The sequence below is a fragment of the Lonchura striata genome, chromosome Z (assembly GCF_046129695.1).
Source record: "Lonchura striata isolate bLonStr1 chromosome Z, bLonStr1.mat, whole genome shotgun sequence".
In the NCBI taxonomy this organism is placed as follows: Eukaryota; Metazoa; Chordata; class Aves; order Passeriformes; family Estrildidae; genus Lonchura; species Lonchura striata.
The window spans coordinates 1,397,468-1,413,469 of NC_134642.1; the positions used below are offsets into that span (position 1 = coordinate 1,397,468).

Genomic DNA, 16,002 nt, shown 5'->3' on the forward strand with positions numbered 1-16,002 from the left:
CAGCAGGGGCAGGGGCTTGGTCGTCCCCTTGGGTCATTTCTTCTCTTGGCTACCACTGTTCTGTATAATTTGGGACTCAACTTTGTAGCTTCTGGCTTGGTAGCCTTCTCTCAAAGTCCTTATACCTTCTGGAGTCACTGCAATCTTCTGGCAAGAGCTGGTGGGCTGAAGGGAGATTTCCATGTGGCAGAGGGTAGGGGACACTTAAAATCAACTACCATGTCACCTGCCAGGTTTGTCACCATCACCATCAGCACATGTGTCTGCAGTTAACATCTCAGTGATTAATCAATTTTCTACTGGATTTAAAAAGGAATTCTGGCTTAGCAAATGGCATTTTACAAGAGTGAAAATTTACGTTTGACAGGAAAGGAGCACAGCAACAAATGTCCTTCAAGCTGAGCTTTTGAAGACAAAACCTGCAGGTGCTGATCTGTGTTGCTTTCTTGCTGTGTATTTGCTCTTTGCAAGTAAAGGAACCTGGATGTTTGATTCAGTTAAATAAAAAAGGGTGCTTTGGGATTTATTTTTTAAAAATCCCAACATTTGATTTCATATCTCTTAATTTCAGAAGTATTTCATCTGCAGTTTAGCATATGACAGAGTAACGTGGCAATAATAGCTTCTTGTTTGTCAGTTTTATAGGGAGATTGGCAGAATATCTCCCAAGCTGGCTGATTTTGAAGGATCTAAACTCAAATGGTGGTTACTACTGTCACGCTGACATCACAGACTGATCAGTGTGGTCCTGTTCTCAGGTTGCTGGAAGCCCAGCTCCAGGACCAGAGAAGGGAGCATGAGGAGGAGATGGAAGCTCTGAAAAACCAGGTGGATTTAATGCAAGAGGAGCTGGAGAAGCAGCAGCAGGCATTCCTGCAAACTCTGCAGCTCTCTCCAGAGGTCCAGGTGGAGTTTGGACTTCAGCAAGAAATTACACGTCTTACCAATGAAAACCTGGTAAGAGGCTATGCTGAGAACACAGAAAGAGGGAAAAAAATGGTTAGAGAGAAAGAGATATGAAGCATAATATGGAGGGAAGGGCACTAGGATCCTTTTCACCCTTCCTAAACTCTGCAGAATCCATCAGCATCTTCCACTGGTGCATTTGGGAGTGTTGGCACTTGGCCTTGAGTTGATGTTCCATGGCTGTATGACTTTTGTTACTACACAGATGCTTTATTTTTAATTTTTTAAAAAATGCTTTTTAAAGCCTGTCTACTTTGTGGCACTGCCTTCCAAATCAGATCACTGGGGACGTGTCTACTCTGTTAGGCACAGAGGCAGCACAGGTTTTTCATCTTACTTGTTTTTATTGGAAGTGTGGAAAGGCAGTTGCCACTCCAAAAAGTTGGCCTGGATCATCATAAATCTTCCCTTTCTCCCCTTCTGTATCTGTGTGCAAAGTCTGGAGGGAATGTTGGCATCTCCTGATTTTTTGCCTTTTTTCAACAACACCAGTATCTAAATAAAACTGTTTAAATGTGATTAGCAGCCAGGATTAAATGCTGTGGGTGTGCTCCTCTTCCACTGAGATGCTCAAATCGTGCCTTGGTGATGCACAGACCAGACTCCAGCCCCTAACTCACCCCAAATGAGTTGTTCTTGGGTTTAATGTTGGGATTCCTTTTAAATGTATCTTTTGTCTTTCAGGATCTTAAAGAATTGCTGGAAAAGTTGGAAAAGAATGAAAAGAAGCTGAAGAAGCAGCTGAAGATTTACATGAAGAAGGTCCAAGATTTTGAAGGTGACTTGAACATTGGGAAATACTGGGTTGGGGGAACTCACTTGGGTTTTACTTCTGTGGCCAATCTTGGAGATCTGCAGGTTTTGAGGTTTTTTTTCTCTTTTTCTTTCTATGAAAGTAAGATTTTGCTTGTTGTGTCACTGAACTAGCAGCAGGCACTGAGCTGACACTGACCCTGTACCAGGGTTTGGAGGATATTTAAGGAAAATTTTCTGCTGTCATTGCAGTCAGTGCAGTGACCCAGGCAGAGATACAGAAAGGAGCCCCATGGCCAGCAGGAAAATTTTTTGATCTGTCAGTTCTGAAGGGGGGATTATAACCCTTTAGTATCAAAATGTGTATGTATATTCTGCTTAATGATAAAATGCCTTAAATGTGGAATCTGTGTTGTATAGAAAGCACTTCCTGCTCTCTGGAGAAGCCGTGATTAATCAGAGAGCCCCATTCTCATGAGTTAATTTCTGGAAACCAGGCATTAAGTGAAATTAAGCTGAGTAACTGGAGGGTTTCCACGGCTTGCCCAGCTGCTCTCTGTCAGTGTGATTTGCATGCTGCTTGCTGCAGTATTTGCATGCTGGTCTCTTCTGCTTTATTGCACTTCAGCAGTGTGCCACTGTGGTTTGCAGCTTTGCAGACAGACAGAAGTTGCCATGCTTAGGGATTTTGCATTGACTGTCTGCTTTTTGCCTGGCTCTGTGAAAATCATTCACTAGGGTTGCTACCTTCTAGCCTGTGGTCTCTCGGAAAATAAAAAATGGCTTCATTTTTTTCCTCTTCTAAGTTCAAGTTTTGCACTTTTTCTTCCATTCAGCATCACAACTCTGTGGACTGGTAATCCAGGACCTGATTGTTTATATTTTTATATGTCCGTCAAAGCTGATGACATTATTGGGAAGTAACTTTGACTTGGTGTCTGCACTAAGGCCAGTGGAGGGCCTGAATAGCTGTTGATATCCATGTGCCAGCCAGGTGTTGATAATCTTTTCTCTTCACAGCATCCCAGACAATGGTGCCAGTGGAGAGGAGGCTGCACGAGCGGAACATGCAGGTTGCTGTCCAGAGGAAGGAGAAGGATTTTCAGGGCATGCTGGAATATTACAAAGAAGATGAGCCACTCCTCATCCGAAACCTCATTACAGGTGGGGAACTTGCTCTGCTTCTCCACCTGGCTGCTCCTTCTCGTGCCTGGGAGAGTTTGTAAACTTGAGATTAAAAAAGTAAGGTTAAGACAAATAGATCATCTCAATTAATCCATTCTAGTGTTGCATGTTTGTGGTGATGGCAGTTTAGGTAGGAAAAGTAGCGCTGCACTAAGCAGATAGACCAGATGGGACACACTCCCCTAGGGATAGCAAAAAATGGGAAACGCAAAGCAAGACTACAGTTTTTAGAGCAGGCAGCAACTTGCTGAGCTTTATATGAGGTGATAGATGGGGAGGGGGTGGCAGAAGGACAGACCCCTGGGATCTGGCACAGCCGTGGAACAAAGGTAGCTCGGTTTATGAGGCAGTAACAGACAACAGACAATGAACTTGTGAGCTCTTCTGCACTGCACAGGCTGCACTGCACATGCTGCAGCATCCCCTCACTCAGTGCAGTCAGGCTTTCCTGGCAAGGTGTTGGTATTCAGTACAGCTCTAACCCCAGCAGAGCCTAGTGGGGATCCAAAAAGTGTTCACAGAGCAGTGCTGGCCCATTTCTGTGGGCACTGAAGTTGTCCTGATCAGACAAGCTTGTTCTTTAGAGGCTCCAAATGCCCACAGCTGCCATTAGGATTCCATATCTTGAGGGAAGGAGTGATTTAATGTGTTCATCCATTCAGGGAGAGGATTTATTGTGCAAGGTATTCCTGAAAACTTCAGGGAGCTGTTCTAAGGTGGTTTGTGTGCTGCTGGGTTGAGTTTTACAGGGTAGAGAAGCTCTGGCTCCTCTGTGCATCTATAAGGAGAAATGGGGAGTTGTCACAAACACCAGTGCAGGCAGGGCTGCCCTTCCAAGCCTGAGTGCTGAGGGTCTGGGGCAGGTCCCTCTGTCCTGCAGCTGAACCTCTGGCTCTGGGTCCACTCTGCAGAGAGGGATGCAAATTGCAGAGCCAAAATGCCATTTTTCCCAGGGCTGAAGGGAGAGGGGTTTGCCTGGGTACACTCCAGCTCTGGAGTTTCTCTGCTTCACTTGTCAGTTGGGGAAATTTAAGTTTGCTTTTTTTGTGAAATCTTTTAATTTTTTTAACTGTCAAATCTTCCAGATCTCAAACCCCAGGCAGTGTCTGCTACTGTTCCCTGCCTTCCTGCTTACATCCTCTACATGTGCATCAGACACGCAGATTACATCAATGATGACCAGAAGGTGCACTCCTTGCTCACCTCCACCATCAACGGTGTTAAGAAAGTGCTGAAGGCAGGTGTCCATTTGCTCTTGTCTTGGGGTTGAGAGGCTGTCAGATGGTAATAACCATGTCCAAGTGTGTGACATTCAGCTCTCACGGTGATTTTCAAGCCAGTTTGCTCTTAGAGCCTCCCTTTTTAGAAGAGTGAGGAGAATTGGGAACTTAGCAATAAAATTGATTGAAATTAGAGGTTAAAAAAAAAAGTTTGAAGGGAAGAACAGCTAATACTGCCCAGCTGCAGAGGGAAAGCTGCCTGATTCTGGGTGGGGAAACTCAGAATTGGTTAGTTTTGTGATGCCATCACCCCCCACTGAAAGGCAGGGGGGTATCTCATGTGTTTTCACTTGTCTCTGCAGAAGCACCAGGATGACTTTGAGATGACATCGTTCTGGCTGGCGAACATGTGCCGCCTGCTGCACTGCCTGAAGCAGTACAGCGGGGAGGAGGTGAGAGCCCGGCCTGGGGGGTGGCATCTCCTCCTGGCACCGGGGGCTTCCCTCTGCCTGTGGGGTGGGGCAGCTCTGGCTGCCCTCCTTGTTCATCTGGGCAGTGCTGTGATCTGGGTATAGCACAGCTAGCTTTTCCTGGGAGAGCTCCTAAAAGCACAGAAGGGTTTTGGGTTGGAACAGACCTTAAATCCCATCTCATTCCATCACCTGCCATGGACAGGGACACTTTCCACTGTCGCAGGCTGCTCTAAGTCCCATCCAGCCTGGCCTTGGACACTCCCAGGGATCCAGGGACAGCCACAGCTGCTCTGGGCACCCTGTGCCAGGGCCTGCCCACCCTCCCAGCCAGCAATTCCTAATTCCCAATATCCCAATATCTTTGAGAGTCACAGAACCATGGAATGGTTTGGGTGGGAAGGGACAGTAAAACTCATTTAGTACCACCCTCTGCCATGGCAGGAACACCTTCCACTGTCCCAGGTTACTCCAAGCCCTGTCCATCTTGGACTTGGACACTCCCAGGGATCCAGGGGCAGCCACAGCTGCTCTGGGCACCCTGTGCCAGGGCCTGCCCACCCTCCCAGCCAGCAATTCCTAATTCCCAATCTCCCATCTGTGCCTGCCCTCTGGCAGTGGGAGCCATTCCCTGTGTGCTGTCCCTGCCTGCCTTGTCCCCAGTCCCTGTGCAGCTCTCCTGGAGCCCCTTGAGGCCCTGGCAGGGGCTCTGAGCTCTCCCTGGAGCTTCTCTTGTGCAGGGGAACAGCCCCAGCTCTGCCAGCCTCTCTGTGCTCTTTCTGGTGGGCCATTTTGAAGGCTGTTCTCCTGATTTTAATTTGTCCCACAGCTTTTCATTAAACAATATTTCATTGTGTTGAATAAACTTTATTAAAGCTGATCCCTTTAAAGAATGGGATTATCACAGTTCTCCTAGAACATTGCACTCTGCCATCCTTATAGATATGTATTCCGCATATTAAAATTTTCAACAGACCCAAATGCTGGTTTTTTTTTTAAAGTTCTTAGATATTTATTTAGCTATATTGAGCATTTAAACTCTAAGGAAAAAAAAACTCATAAAATTAAATTAACTATTCAGGAAATGTAAAAGATAATGGCTTGTGTATAAAACCTCAGCACTGGATTTTGAAGATTTAAAATCAAACATTAAATTTAAAATATTTTAGAGAATACTTACTAGCAGTTGTGCTCTTGTTTGCCCTCTTCTGTCTGGATAGTTATACTGCATTTAAAGAAAATCCTCTCCAGAAAACCAGCTGGGTTAAAACACAGTCTTTTCCATGATTTACTGTGTTAAATTAACCAGCTGTTTGCAAATTCTGTTGGCAATTTGTTGAAAAATATAAATGGGAGAAATACTTCAGAGCAGTTTGCAAGATACTGTTATCTTTAGTTTTAAATCTGGCCTATTTTTAAGAAAAGGTTAAAAAGAAAATCCCAGCCCACATGCAGTCCTGTCACGTGAAGAGCATTTTGCTCTTGAATTAGTTGAGAGAGTGGGGAAATTGTGAAACCAACTCAAATTGGTGCATGTTGTATTTTTCCATTTTGCCAGTCAGCAACCAACAACAGTTTTGGAGTTCTCATTTTTACACCAAACCGTATGAACAGGCAATTAAAGGATCTGTGTTAATTAAAACATCTCATTAACTTCTGCCACTAAAACTGGTATTAATATCTGAGCCCAGAACTGAGGGTGTACGGCAGCCAAATGCAGGATTATAGATCAGCACTATCAGCAAAAGACAGGCAACAAATTCAGTTATTTCAGATTTCTGAATTTCAGAGCAATTTAAAATGTTGTCAAGGCACATAACATGCAGTCATAATTTTTTTTCAATTTTCTAGAATCTTAATTTCAAAATACTTTATTCTCCATAAACAGTTGGAGCCCAAATAGATAAACATGTAGCTAAAAAAGTAGTTTCAGAGGGCCTGAAATGTCTTTTGCTACTCATATGTTTCAGTGTGCAGATCTTTGCTAAGGATAAAGTGAAAAACAGGTAGTTCAATGATTTTATTCAGAAGACAGTCCTCTAGTAATAATTTATGAACAAATGCCTGGGTAACTCAGAGGTGATTTATGAGTTTTGATCTTTTCTAAAATGTACTTTGGTAACATATTTTGGTATACTGTCCTGCAAGAGGGGGAGGGGGGTTGGTTTAATGCAGTGTTTTTGATGGACTGTCAGTGGGTAGGATAATGAGCCTGGGTGTTTTAACCTCCTTTTCAGTGCTTCATGACCCAAAACACGGCAAAGCAGAATGAGCACTGCCTGAAGAACTTCGACCTGACCGAGTACCGCCAGGTGCTGGGCCACCTCTCCATCCAGATCTACCAGCAGCTCATCAAAATTGCACAGGGCATCCTGCATCCCATGATCGGTGAGCTCACAGCTGCCCTTCAGCAGGGTGTTTCTTGGCCCAGATTATCTCCTCCAGCTGGTTTTCAGACTTTTGCACAGTGCCAGCATTACCCAGAGAGTTTTTATCTTCCCCCATGATAGGAGATAATAGGGATGAGGGTTTTTCCTCCCATTCCAGAAGATACCTCTTTTATTTCTGTTGGGGAGGCAGTGGAAGAGGTGAGGTTGTGCTGGTGGGTCTGCTGGGTCTGCTTTCTCCTCCAGACCAGGTTTGTGGTTAATCTTTTTATGGATGGAAATGTACATTTTAAGAGAGGAGAGGACTGGGAAGAGGAAAAAGACTCATAAAGACCTTGTCTGTTGAGGGTGAGAGAAGGTATGAGAAAAGTTACCTCTTCATCCAAATCCTTGAGGATTCATCTGAGGAATGCCCATCCCTGGCAGTGTCCCAGCCCAGGCTGGACAGGGCTTGGAGCAACTGGGATGGTGGAAGTTGTCCCTGCCCATGGCAGGGGTGTTTGACCTAAATGGGCTTTAGGGTCTCTTCCAAACCAAACACTTGTATACTTCTATGATATTTGTGTGTGGTTTTTAACTATTTCATATTATCAGAATAAACCAGCACTCATGGATCTGTCCTGCTGTCAGTTCTCACAGCATCCATGGTGTGCATCGCTGAGACTGAGATGTGCTCATTGCAGCCCATGGAGGGATCAGGTCTTCCCTCTAGTGACAAATAGATGGATACAGGCTTTTTAACCCATTTCCCCCACTCTTTTCAGTGCCTGCTGTGCTGGAAAATGAGAGTATCCAAGGGCTTTCCAGTGTCAAACCGGTGGGCTACAGGAAATACTCCTCCAGTGTGGGTGACATCTGCTACAGCTTGGATGAAATGATTCACCACCTGAACACATTCCACAGCATCATGTGTGACCAGGGCCTGGACCCAGAGATCATCCAGCAGGTGTTCAAGCAGCTCTTCTACATGATCAACGCTATCACCCTGAACAACCTCCTGCTGAGGAAGGATGTCTGCTCATGGAGCACGGGCATGCAGCTGAGGTGGGGCTGGGGCTTGGGCAGGGCTGTGCCTGCTTAGGGAAGTTTTGTTAATGTTGTAAATTGATGGAAAATAGGGGGAAAAAGTGCACTTCTCAGTGTAAATTAGTTAGATTTTCTCTTTGCTGCCCTCTCCTCTTCTCACACTGGATCTTTCTGTGCTTCCCTTGAGGACAGTGGGCACAGCTAAAGCATTTTCTGTGTAGATATTCTCAAAGGTATCTGGGTATCTTGCAGGATCTCATTAGCATTTAAAAGCTGGTTAAAAGCTTCATTTCAATTGTTGAAACTTGGAGGAATCTGAATGCTGTAGAAAAGCATTTGTCCCTTTTGTTGTTTGGCTGTTACATGATTCATCTATTTGTAAGGTACCTGGAGTATATATTTTACTCTAAGTTGTTAAATACTAAGCTTTGGTCTGATTGTCTCTTGATGTGTGTATCACAAATACGCATCACAAAATGCCATATACACCAGCACTGCAACATACCTTGAGCTCCAAAGAGGAGTTTTGAAGATACTACTTCTTACCTCTGAGCTCACATCTTGTCTCTGTTGCTTATCCAGGTTTAACATCAGCCAGCTGGAGGAATGGCTGCGTGGGAAGAATCTGCAGCAGAGTGGAGCAGCACAAACTTTGGAGCCCTTGATTCAGGCAGCACAGCTCCTGCAGCTGAAAAAGAAAACGTCGGAGGATGCTGAGGCCATCTGCTCCTTGTGCACATCGCTCACGACCCACCAGGTAGGGAGCAGGGCAGGTGTTCACAGCACAGGTAATTGAGGAGTCGGAAAGGGTGGTCTCCTGCTGCCAGCTCTTCAGTGGGCACAACTTGTGCTCTTTGGGACTGATGTTGCATCTTGGCCCCTCGCAGAGGGGGTCACAGTGGTGGCCCGTCTCTTACAGTGTCACTGATGGCACTGGAGCTCCAGAAATGTGCAGAGATGAAACCCAGCCCTGAGGAATTTGTTGTGTAAGATTCTTGGCATTTTAAACCTGCCTAGCTCTAATCACAGTTCTGCTGTCTCTGAGGCCAGCCTTTTGCAGCTTTCCCAAAATTCTCTGATTTTAATGATTCCCACACCTATTGTCCTTTGCCAGCTCTTAAACTGGCTGTGTCTGCAGGATGCCCACCAAGGATTCCTGTTTGGAGCAGGAGGTTTAGAAGTACTAACCTAGGCTGGCTGAATATGACCTTGAACTTTGAGACTTCATTTCAGGAGGATATAAACTGACATTTTTTACTGCTGGATTGCCTGTCCTTAATTTGATAATATTGTAGGAAGGGAGAAGTGGGAGGTGTGAGCTGATTTCCAGTGGTTCTTGGAGAGCCTTTCTAATGTATCTGCATCACCCTGTCCTGAACATGCATTTTTGAGAAAAGCTGAGGGAGGGGAGGAGCAGGAGTGAGGGAGTGTCAAGAGAAGTATTGTAGAGGTGACATCAGAAGTCATCCATGTCACCATGTGCCAACCAGGGTGGAGTCCCTGTGTAAAGCTGTTGTCCAAGTCTGTTGCCAATTTACAGATGTTCCCATAAGAAGTGATTTTGACAGGTCCATAGATCTTGCAATACCTTACAGCAGGCAAAGAAAAACACCAGGGTGATATTTGTGCTGCTTTTCTCTGTTTTGTCACGGCAGACTTGTGGCCATACGACAACCTGCTGCTGGTGCTTTCTGTTCTGGAGAAGTTTGGCTTCTCATGACTGTAACCATGTTTTCTTTTTAACAGATTGTAAAGATACTTAATCTCTACACTCCTGTGAACGAGTTTGAAGAACGTGTGACAGTAGCTTTCATACGAAACATACAGGTAAATTTAAAGGACTGTCAATTGGAGGGCACAAATTACATCTCTGTAGTTCTAGTGGCATCTGTATTAAATCACAGCTAACTTGGGCATTTTATAAAAGAAATGCTGCTGCAGATTGTCCTGAATTCAGTGCCCTGTGTGTGCACACACACTTACAGCACACAGCTGCAGGGATAACCAGGCTGCTAATCACAGAGGGCAACAAGAAGCCAAATCCCAAGCTCAGCTAATTCAGCTCTTCAGTAGCAACACCACCAAAGATTACAGTTGCAGAAGTCAACAAAGCATTGGTGAAATTGAGTAACTTCTGAGATAGGAGGTAGAAATTGGCATAAAGGAAAAATAAACAAATTAAAGCCAAAAACTTTTTAATGCTCACAAGGACCAGGGAGGAAAAGGAAGGGCATATGTTCAATACCCCCAGAACATATCACCATGGTTGAACAGCTGAATCAAAGGTGGTCTGCTGATAACATGTAGTCCTGGTTTTGCTTTGCTGAGGGGATCATCTTGTTTCCATGTCCTGTATCTTTGTGGTCATGTAGAAAATATAACCAGGTTCTCCTGAAGCAGTGTTTCCTAAGTCTGTATAGAAGTTCCTGTCAACACTTGCTCAGAAGGAAAGGTGCTGCAGAAAAGAACAGAATAGTTCTCACCATTTCCTGCAGTACCTATAAAATGATGCACATTCTCAAAACCTTTCATGGTGTTAAACACAACAAGAAAAAGCAACAACTGATGCTAAATCTGTTTTCTTCTCCCACACCCAACAGACGCAGTTGCAAGAACGGAATGACCCTACACACCTGCTGATAGACTTCAAGTACATGTTCCCAGTTCTGTTCCCATTCAACCCATCCGCCATCACCATGGACTCCATTCATCTCCCTGCTTCTCTCAACTTGGATTTTCTCAATAAAGTCTGAAGAAAGTAGAATTAAGCTCACCTCTCACACCCAGAGACTTCCAGCAACAAAATAAAAAAAATCGTAAAAAGAATTAAAGAGCTCTTTAAATATGGACCAAACAGGCTTATGGAAGAACCAGTACTCAGTAACAAATGGATGCTAAAACGTACACTAAAAAAGACACTGGTCTGTATGTGATTTTTTTTTTTTTTTGTAATTTGCAGCTCAGAAATAAGGATACTTGAAAAAAAGATTTTTTTTATTTTTTATTGCTTGATTTTATGTTGACATAGTTCAAAGCCCATAATCATCTCCAAAAGCCAGGAAGTGGGAGACAGCTTATTTTAATTTTCACAGGTGTCTATGACAAAAACAAAATTTGAGATACTTGTGCTGCCTTTAAGGGTGTGTTATTTGTCTAGTAGCAGGTGGGTTTATGTGTATGAATAACAGAACATGCAGTTCTGCCTTCAGTTCTTGCTAGTAACTGCATTCATGATAGTGAATTGAAAAGGTAAATTGCAGAATTTATCACACCATAAAGGTAAAAGGGCTGGGATGCTTCTTGTTTCCACTGATGTGGAATCTGTCAGAGATGGCATGTTTGAGAAATGTTGTTGCTCCTCCTAAATGCATTCAGTGCATCTGCTTCATGGAAGTTTAGATAAATTGGCAGGAATTTGTTCTGTTGGACTTTCTTATGTTACCAAATTTACATTAGCAAAGGGTTTGTCCTGGTAAAACAATTATGATGCAAAGGACTGCCTTAAACCTTCTGCTTCTAGTATAGCATCATCCTGCTCCCTACTGTTATCTTTCCTTGTGCTTTCAAGTGTCAAACACTTTCATCCAGTGGCTGTCAAGGTTCTTGGACCTCTTACATGGCCAGTGTCAGAATCCCATACCTACATCATGCTAAGGAACCCAGTTTAATCATCCAGCCCTGTGTTCAAAAATGGGTTAATCCTAGCTGTAGCTGTCCAGGGAAAAACTCCATTCAGTTCAGTAGCCATCCAAAAACATTATGAATCATGCCAATACACAGCTTGGATAAATGAAGAATATTTGAAAAATTAAAATAGTTCTAAAAGTGATGAAGTGTTCTAACACAAAAAAGAAAAAAAAAAAAGAAAAAAAAAAAAGAAAAAAAGAAAAAAAAAAAAAAAGAAAAGCTGTCAGGTAGTATGTTAGAAATGTAAGCCATTTCTTTAAGAGTGAACCCAAACTACAACAACCTTAAATGAATAATTGCTTTCAGTTCAAATTCTGTTAGTTTTGTTTTTTTTTTAATCAGACTTACAAACTAAACCAAACCAACCCTCTGACCTCAGCACACAGATGTTGAAGGAGACAAGCCATTGGTTTTTCCTTTGGTCCTTGCTAGCAGACACTGAGCTCTCGGTGACTGCTGGGCAGGGAAGGAGGAGGTGGGTTCCTGAGGGTCAGTGCTGCTCCACGACTGCTCAGCGTGGGGATGCCTCTGCCATAGCACGACGTGCCAAACTGCAGCCAGGATGTGTGGCTGCCAGCATTCTGCCCTCTCCACTTCCACAATAGTCTTAAATCAGTCTTAACTCACCTGCTTTTGTGGCTCCTTCTGTGGTCTGCAGCTCCGTCATGACTAAAAGCTTTCTATGAAAAATCCACTCTCTCTATCTGACTCTTTTTAATTGGTGTAAATCCAAACAGCAAATTTATGACCAGGTAGGCTGTCTGTTCAGAGATTCAAAGTAGAATGTGAAGTTTCTTTAAGATACACTAACTCCTGTCTGCTGCAGTTTCCTTTCTAGGCAAGGAGCGTATTGTGATTCAGACATCATGTATATAATCGGTGTATATACAAACTGCAATAGTCCTGTATGTACTATATATGTATATGACTATCCAAAAAAGCACATTTTAAAAGAAACTGTTGAGTGCTGTGCAGAATTATATTGGTCTATGCCAGTGGGTAAGTACCTTGATTCAAACTGAGACTATAGTTCAGAGCAACTGTTACCACTGAAGGACAGACTTCAGGCTAAAAAGTAATTTTCCCCCTTAACCATCACCCATGGAATTACAGATATTTTGCTTGTAAAGAGCCAGGACTGTCTCCAAATTGCAGTCCTTGGGCAGTCCTCTCCTCTGCTGTGTCTTCAGTAGTGCCTTCATCTCCCCTGGCTATACAATGAGGGTAATGCCACCAGTCTGCTGCCCGTGCCCAGCAAGCCCTGCCACCCACTCACCTGCAATATCTTTATTTGTTTTCACCTACCTCTTTTCACAATGAATGTCCTTGCAGTGCTCTGAATTTTGTTAGTTGTCACCTCTCCCTTCTTTCCATGCTCCAACGGTCATCATGGTTTAAGAATAAATAATTTAAAGCAGGATTCAGCCTTTCTGTGAGGTGGTTTAAACAGAGAGCTGTTGCTCAGGATTCATGTTAGGTCAGCACTTTCAGGCAGTTCAGGCCTCTACCTCTTTCTGATGTAAATTATTTGGAGTACAATTCCCAATGCATTGATTGAACCTATGCTTATCTCTCAGACTGACAGGTTGCTGCAGAATCCTCTTCTGCAGTGACTGTGTTGCTGATTACCACTGTAAAATGTGCTTAATGGTCTTCTAGGGGATAATGGTCCTTCACTGGCACTTTCAGGTTTGTAATTTATATGTTCTTTCTTAAAAACTCTTAGTATGTGTAGATGGGAACTGGGATTTAACATCTTGATCTGTGATCACCTAGTTTATCCACTGAGATCCATCTGAAAGAGAATTCTGTATGAAATACCTTTAATATATGTTATATTTTCTGTTAGCACTTTTTAAAATCTGTATTTAAATGTTAATTTAGTTAAATTGCTATGTTCAAGCATGCCTTCTTTCCTCAGATTTACACTTCTTTATTTAAAAAGCAAAATGAACACAAAGTATGGCTTAGAGAAAGCTGGCTCTTCTCCAGATCTGTCTTTATTTTTAAGTATTGATTATTATGTTTAGCATTTTCCCACTCTGTGCCTTCAGCTGTTTAATTCAACCACTCTTTCTCTGAAATAAGCATTAAAACAGTGGAATATATGTATTATTCTGTTATAGAAAAAGTTGTCTATGGATATAAAAGCCTACTCATAAAATCTTACATTGAGGAGGTCTGCAAAAACACTTTGAAGTTCTTGGGGAAAAAACCCAAACCATAGTGACCCACAGTGATTTTTGCAAATATGATGGCTTACATCTCAGAAAATCACTATTGGGAATAAAATAAATTAAACCATCAAAATGCCTGAATCATCAGCATTACAGAACCAACACTTCAAATATGAGTTGAGGCACATGCTGGCTGACCTACAAGAAGCATCCTGGACAATGTCCATGTTTCATTTTCACCAGAAAGTTCCTTTTCTTCTTCCTTTTTTTTTTTTTTTTTAATTGGCATTTTGTAACTGAGGTTGCTTATCTGATGAACCTGCTGTAGGTGAATGTAGGAAAAGAACATTAGACCACAAGATTGAATTTTTGCAGTCTCACATTACAAACATTTTTTTGCTCATGCAGTTTATTCCACTGGAACTGCAAGAATTCCTTCATATTTGTGAAACAGTACCAAAGTGTGGGCATGTTTTAAGCACAGTGGCTGCTTTTCATCACCCTGCAGCTTGAACACTGAAGTCTTTGCAGGACATGATTCCTCATTTCTGTGATTTGCAAAAGGTGCAAATGAAAAAGCTGCACTTGAAATAATGTTGCTTTCCTCCATTTTCAATAGTAAATGAATAAAATTGTGCAAACTTATTAACTGAAAAAATAGCATTTTATTATTGAATATAAATAGAACGTAATTAAAACAAATTGCATGAACTTCCATGAAGCTTTTTCCTCAAACTTTATTGATTCACATATATATTACAATCATAAATTGATCTTTTTTTTTTTTCCTGAAAGAAATACTAGCAAGGTGTTAAGTAAAACAATCCACAAGACATAGCCCTGATAAGTATCCAAATTATTTCAAGGTGTGAATGCCAGTGGACAAAGACTTTCAGATTAATTTGAAATCAGAAATAAGTATATTAAAAAAGTGCTACTATATTGAAATCTTTGGGGATATTTTTATTTTTTATTTTTTGTGGCGTGAAGTGTCATTACCTTAAGGAGCAGAAGGTATAGCTGCTGTCAAATGATATACATGAGTGAATACTGTAGATTAAATACTACTGCTTATAAAATATTTTTCCATTTTGAACAAATCTGTAAACAACACCTTTGTATAAGAAAATGCTTGTAACAGTGACTGTAATATTCAGCTGGGGATAAAAAAATTTGTGAAATAAACACTTTTGAAGAAATTGTGGCTCTTGGTCAAAAATGGGAATGCAAAAAATAATCCCTTTCAATATATACTTCCATCCAATAGAAACATTTCTAGGTAATTTATAAAAAGAAATTAGGAGAATCACTTTTACTTATGACACTGGAGCTTTTAAAAGATATAACTTTATTTCAGAAGTGCTGAAATATTGGCAGCTAACAAGAAACTCATTGAGTGTGAAGTGTTATGGCCCTGAGAGCCATTATAAATGAGTGGAGAAAAGGAAAGGAAACTCCATCCATTGTGCATGTGCGTAAATCACAGAAACCCAGAATGGTTTGGGTTGGAAGGGACCTGAAAGCCCATCCACTTCCATCCCTGCCATGTGCAGGGACACATTCCACTGTCCCAGGTCACTCCATGACCCGTCCAGCCTGGCCTGGGACACTGCCAGGGATCCAGGGACAGCCACAGCTGCTCTGGGCACCCTGTGCCAGGGCCTGCCCACCCTCCCAGCCAGCAATTCCCAATTCCCAATGTCCCAATATCTTTGAGAGTCACAGAACCATGGAATGGTTTGGATGGGAAGGGACAGTAAAACTCATTTAGTACCACCCTCTGCCATGGCAGGGACACCTTCCACTGTCCCAGGTCACTCCAAAACCTATCCAGTCTGGCCTGGGACACTCCCAGGGATCCAGGGGCAGCCACAGCTGCTCTGGGTACCCTGTACCAGGGCCTGCCCACCCTCCCAGCCAGCAATTCCCAATTCCCAATCTCCCATCTGTGCCTGCCCTCTGGCAGTGGGAGCCATTCCCTGTGTGCTGTCCCTGCCTGCCTTGTCCCCAGTCCCTGTGCAGCTCTCCTGGAGCCCCTTGAGGCCCTGGCAGGGGCTCTGAGCTCTCCCTGGAGCTTCTCTTGTGCAGGGGAACAGCCCCAGCTCTGCCAGGCTGGCTCCAGAGCAGAGGG

General features: G+C 43.0%; 1 protein-coding gene across 3 annotated transcripts in view; it reads left to right on the forward strand.

Annotated features, from left to right (window-relative positions):
* MYO5B (myosin VB) overlaps positions 1–10,935 on the forward strand; it is a 142,731-nt gene extending 131,796 nt beyond the window's left edge. For all 3 annotated transcript variants that reach the window (XM_031507267.2, XM_031507268.2, XM_031507269.2), the window contains 10 exons: positions 759–957; positions 1,651–1,744; positions 2,740–2,883; positions 3,990–4,141; positions 4,487–4,576; positions 6,832–6,982; positions 7,746–8,025; positions 8,590–8,764; positions 9,754–9,834; positions 10,608–10,935. In XM_031507267.2, coding sequence (XP_031363127.2) covers positions 759–957; positions 1,651–1,744; positions 2,740–2,883; positions 3,990–4,141; positions 4,487–4,576; positions 6,832–6,982; positions 7,746–8,025; positions 8,590–8,764; positions 9,754–9,834; positions 10,608–10,760 — 1,519 coding nt within the window. In that variant the 3' untranslated portion in view covers positions 10,761–10,935. The remainder of the gene's footprint in view (positions 1–758; positions 958–1,650; positions 1,745–2,739; positions 2,884–3,989; positions 4,142–4,486; positions 4,577–6,831; positions 6,983–7,745; positions 8,026–8,589; positions 8,765–9,753; positions 9,835–10,607) is intronic.
* The last annotated feature ends 5,067 nt before the right edge of the window (positions 10,936–16,002 follow it).